Raw genomic sequence first — 2239 nt, 5'->3', positions numbered from 1 at the left:
GCATGCTGGCGGTGACGTTGGCTGATGATGATGTACTAGTTCGTCTTCCCCTCGCGCTCGATGTTCTTCAGTGCGGACTCCAGCTCGGGTGAGAGCTTCCTCTCTCCATCTCGGACTTCATCAACTCGAACCCAGTCTTTACGCCGCGCGACTGGGACTTCTTTCTTCAGCCGCGCGACCGCATCCTCCAAGATGGTGTGGATGTCCTTCTTCGTGACGAATTCGAGCATAATTGCCTGATATCCACCACGAAGCTCGAACGGCCGGTGTGGAAGTGGTGGCTTCCGTATCCCTTCCGCTTGCGCGAAAAGGTAGGGTTTTCTTTGGACGTCGTACCGTCCATCTCGCACCATGGTTGCGATCTTCTTGAGTATCGCTGGCAGGTTCGTGGCGTCCGGGAAAGGAATGACTTCAGAGAGCATCCCTCCTCCCTCTTGATCTTGTTTGTCCTGCTGCTGCTTCTTCTCCACATCCAGCGGCGGCGGCGGCGGTACAGGCTGCACCACGTCAATGGGCGTCTCCCCGGTTTCCTGTATTGCTACAGGTTCCAGGGCGACGTGCGTTTGTGTAGAGACATCCACCTCAGCTTGTACCACCGTGGGGGCAGCATCGGGGGCGGGTGTCTTTTTTTGCAGCGTCCTGAGTTCGTCCCGCAACTCTTGCAGCTGCCGGTGGAGACCGACGATCACCTTCTGCATTGCCGCTCTCTCTGCTGCCAACGCGGCTTTGAGGGCGGCCACGGCGTCGTCGGTGGTGGCGCTGGGCGGGATTGCGGCCCCCCTTCCCCCCTTTGGGAGGGGGTGGCGGGACCGCTGCCTCTTCTGTAAGTACCGCTTTCTTGGCGGTTGACTCCGACTCCGAGACTGTTGTGCCTTCCTGAGGCACGTGTGAGGACGGGATAAGCATTGAGTGCTGTGCCTGCAGATCCTGTAAAAAAGTTTAAAAAGACGTCCTGTCTGTTTGTGGGGGGTACTCGCTATTGATACGGTGTTTGTCCTGATGCTGTTGGGGGAATAGGTTACTCCCCAACAGGTCCGGCCAATGGGTAGTTGGCCGGTAGGCCGCCAGAAAGGTGATTTTGCCGATAGACGTGTGGACGCCAACAGCAGTGGCTTCGAGGGTAATTGCACGGGATAGTGCCGCAGGGCCGACCTGACGTAAGCCGCCGTACCACCGCCATGGGTCAGTCGGTCGGTGCAGTAGCTGTTGTTGTTCCCGACCCTGACGTGCACTCCGGGTTTTAGGAACGTATCACAGACGAGACAGATATCCACTGCCTCGCTGTGGAGAAATTCCCTAAACTCTCCCTGCTGTGGTACTAGGCTGTTTGCGTTGAAGACGCAAACAGTCAGGGCATGTGCGTGGTCGTTATCCGTGCCTGGGGGGCTGGGCGATGGCCTGGAGGGCCGTCGCAGCTGCAGAGACTAGCGTGGGAAGCTGTGACATGATTGTACCTTTAGTGTCTGTAGAAGAGCCTGCAGGTCGCCGGCGATAGTGGCTGCAGGGGCGGGGGGCGCTGGGGCAGGACCAGGCTGGCCCTCTTCTCCGACGAGACTCGGAGCAATGGGGGCTGGCTGTTCGTCATTGGCGCCAGCCGAAGGGGGAGGTGGGGGGTGGCCCAGCGGCAGTGATTTCCGGTTTTGTGGGTGGCTGTGGGTTGTGGGTGGGTTGGCGGCGGTCGCCACGAGGTGGGGGTCGCTGTTCGGTGGTTTGTCTCCTGGCAACAGAGGCAAAACTAACGCCAGGCTGCACTTCCTTAGCAGCCTTGGGACGGTTGCGTGCCTTGAACGCGTTGTAGCCCCTGTAGCTGGCAACATGCGGTCCACTGCAGTTGCAGCATTGGGACTGCTCTTCGCTCTTTTTGGCGCAGTCGCGGCTTTGGTGCGGGCCTGCGCACTTAACACATCGAGCTGGTGTTGTACTGTTGTACGGCCACGTGATCGAGGCCCTGACAAGAGTGGCATTGTGCTCTCTTGCCCTTGGCCCAGAGCGGTTCGACTGTGACGTCGACGTCAGCGATGTTTTTGTGGTGTCACCGCCAGACACCACACTTGCTAGGTGGTAGCCTTTAAATCGGCCGCGGTCCGTTAGTGTACGTCGGACCCGCGTGTCGCCACTGTCAGTGATTGCAGACCGAGCACCACCACACAGCAGGTCTAGAGAGACGTCCTAGCACTCGCCCCAGTTGTACAGCCGACGTTGCTAGGAATGGTTCACTGACAAATACGCTCTCATTTGC

At 59.0% G+C, this 2239-nt stretch overlaps 1 protein-coding gene across 1 annotated transcript; it reads right to left on the bottom strand.

Annotated features, from left to right (window-relative positions):
• Positions 1–1424: 1424 nt before the first annotated feature.
• On the bottom strand, positions 1425–1964 carry LOC126419705 (uncharacterized). The gene has a single exon (XM_050086887.1). The coding sequence runs from the start codon at positions 1962–1964 to the stop codon at positions 1425–1427; it is 540 nt and encodes a 179-aa protein (XP_049942844.1).
• Between the last annotated feature and the right edge of the window lie 275 nt (positions 1965–2239).

Source organism: Schistocerca serialis, chromosome 9 (genome assembly GCF_023864345.2).
Source record: "Schistocerca serialis cubense isolate TAMUIC-IGC-003099 chromosome 9, iqSchSeri2.2, whole genome shotgun sequence".
Classification (NCBI taxonomy): Eukaryota; Metazoa; Arthropoda; class Insecta; order Orthoptera; family Acrididae; genus Schistocerca; species Schistocerca serialis.
This window is presented reverse-complemented; position numbering and strand designations above follow the sequence as displayed.

What these genes read in the sequence shown, in the direction of transcription:
- LOC126419705 (XM_050086887.1), bottom strand. Translation starts at nt 1,964, where the DNA reads ATGCCACTCTTGTCAGGGCCTCGATCACGTGGCCGTACAACAGTACAA.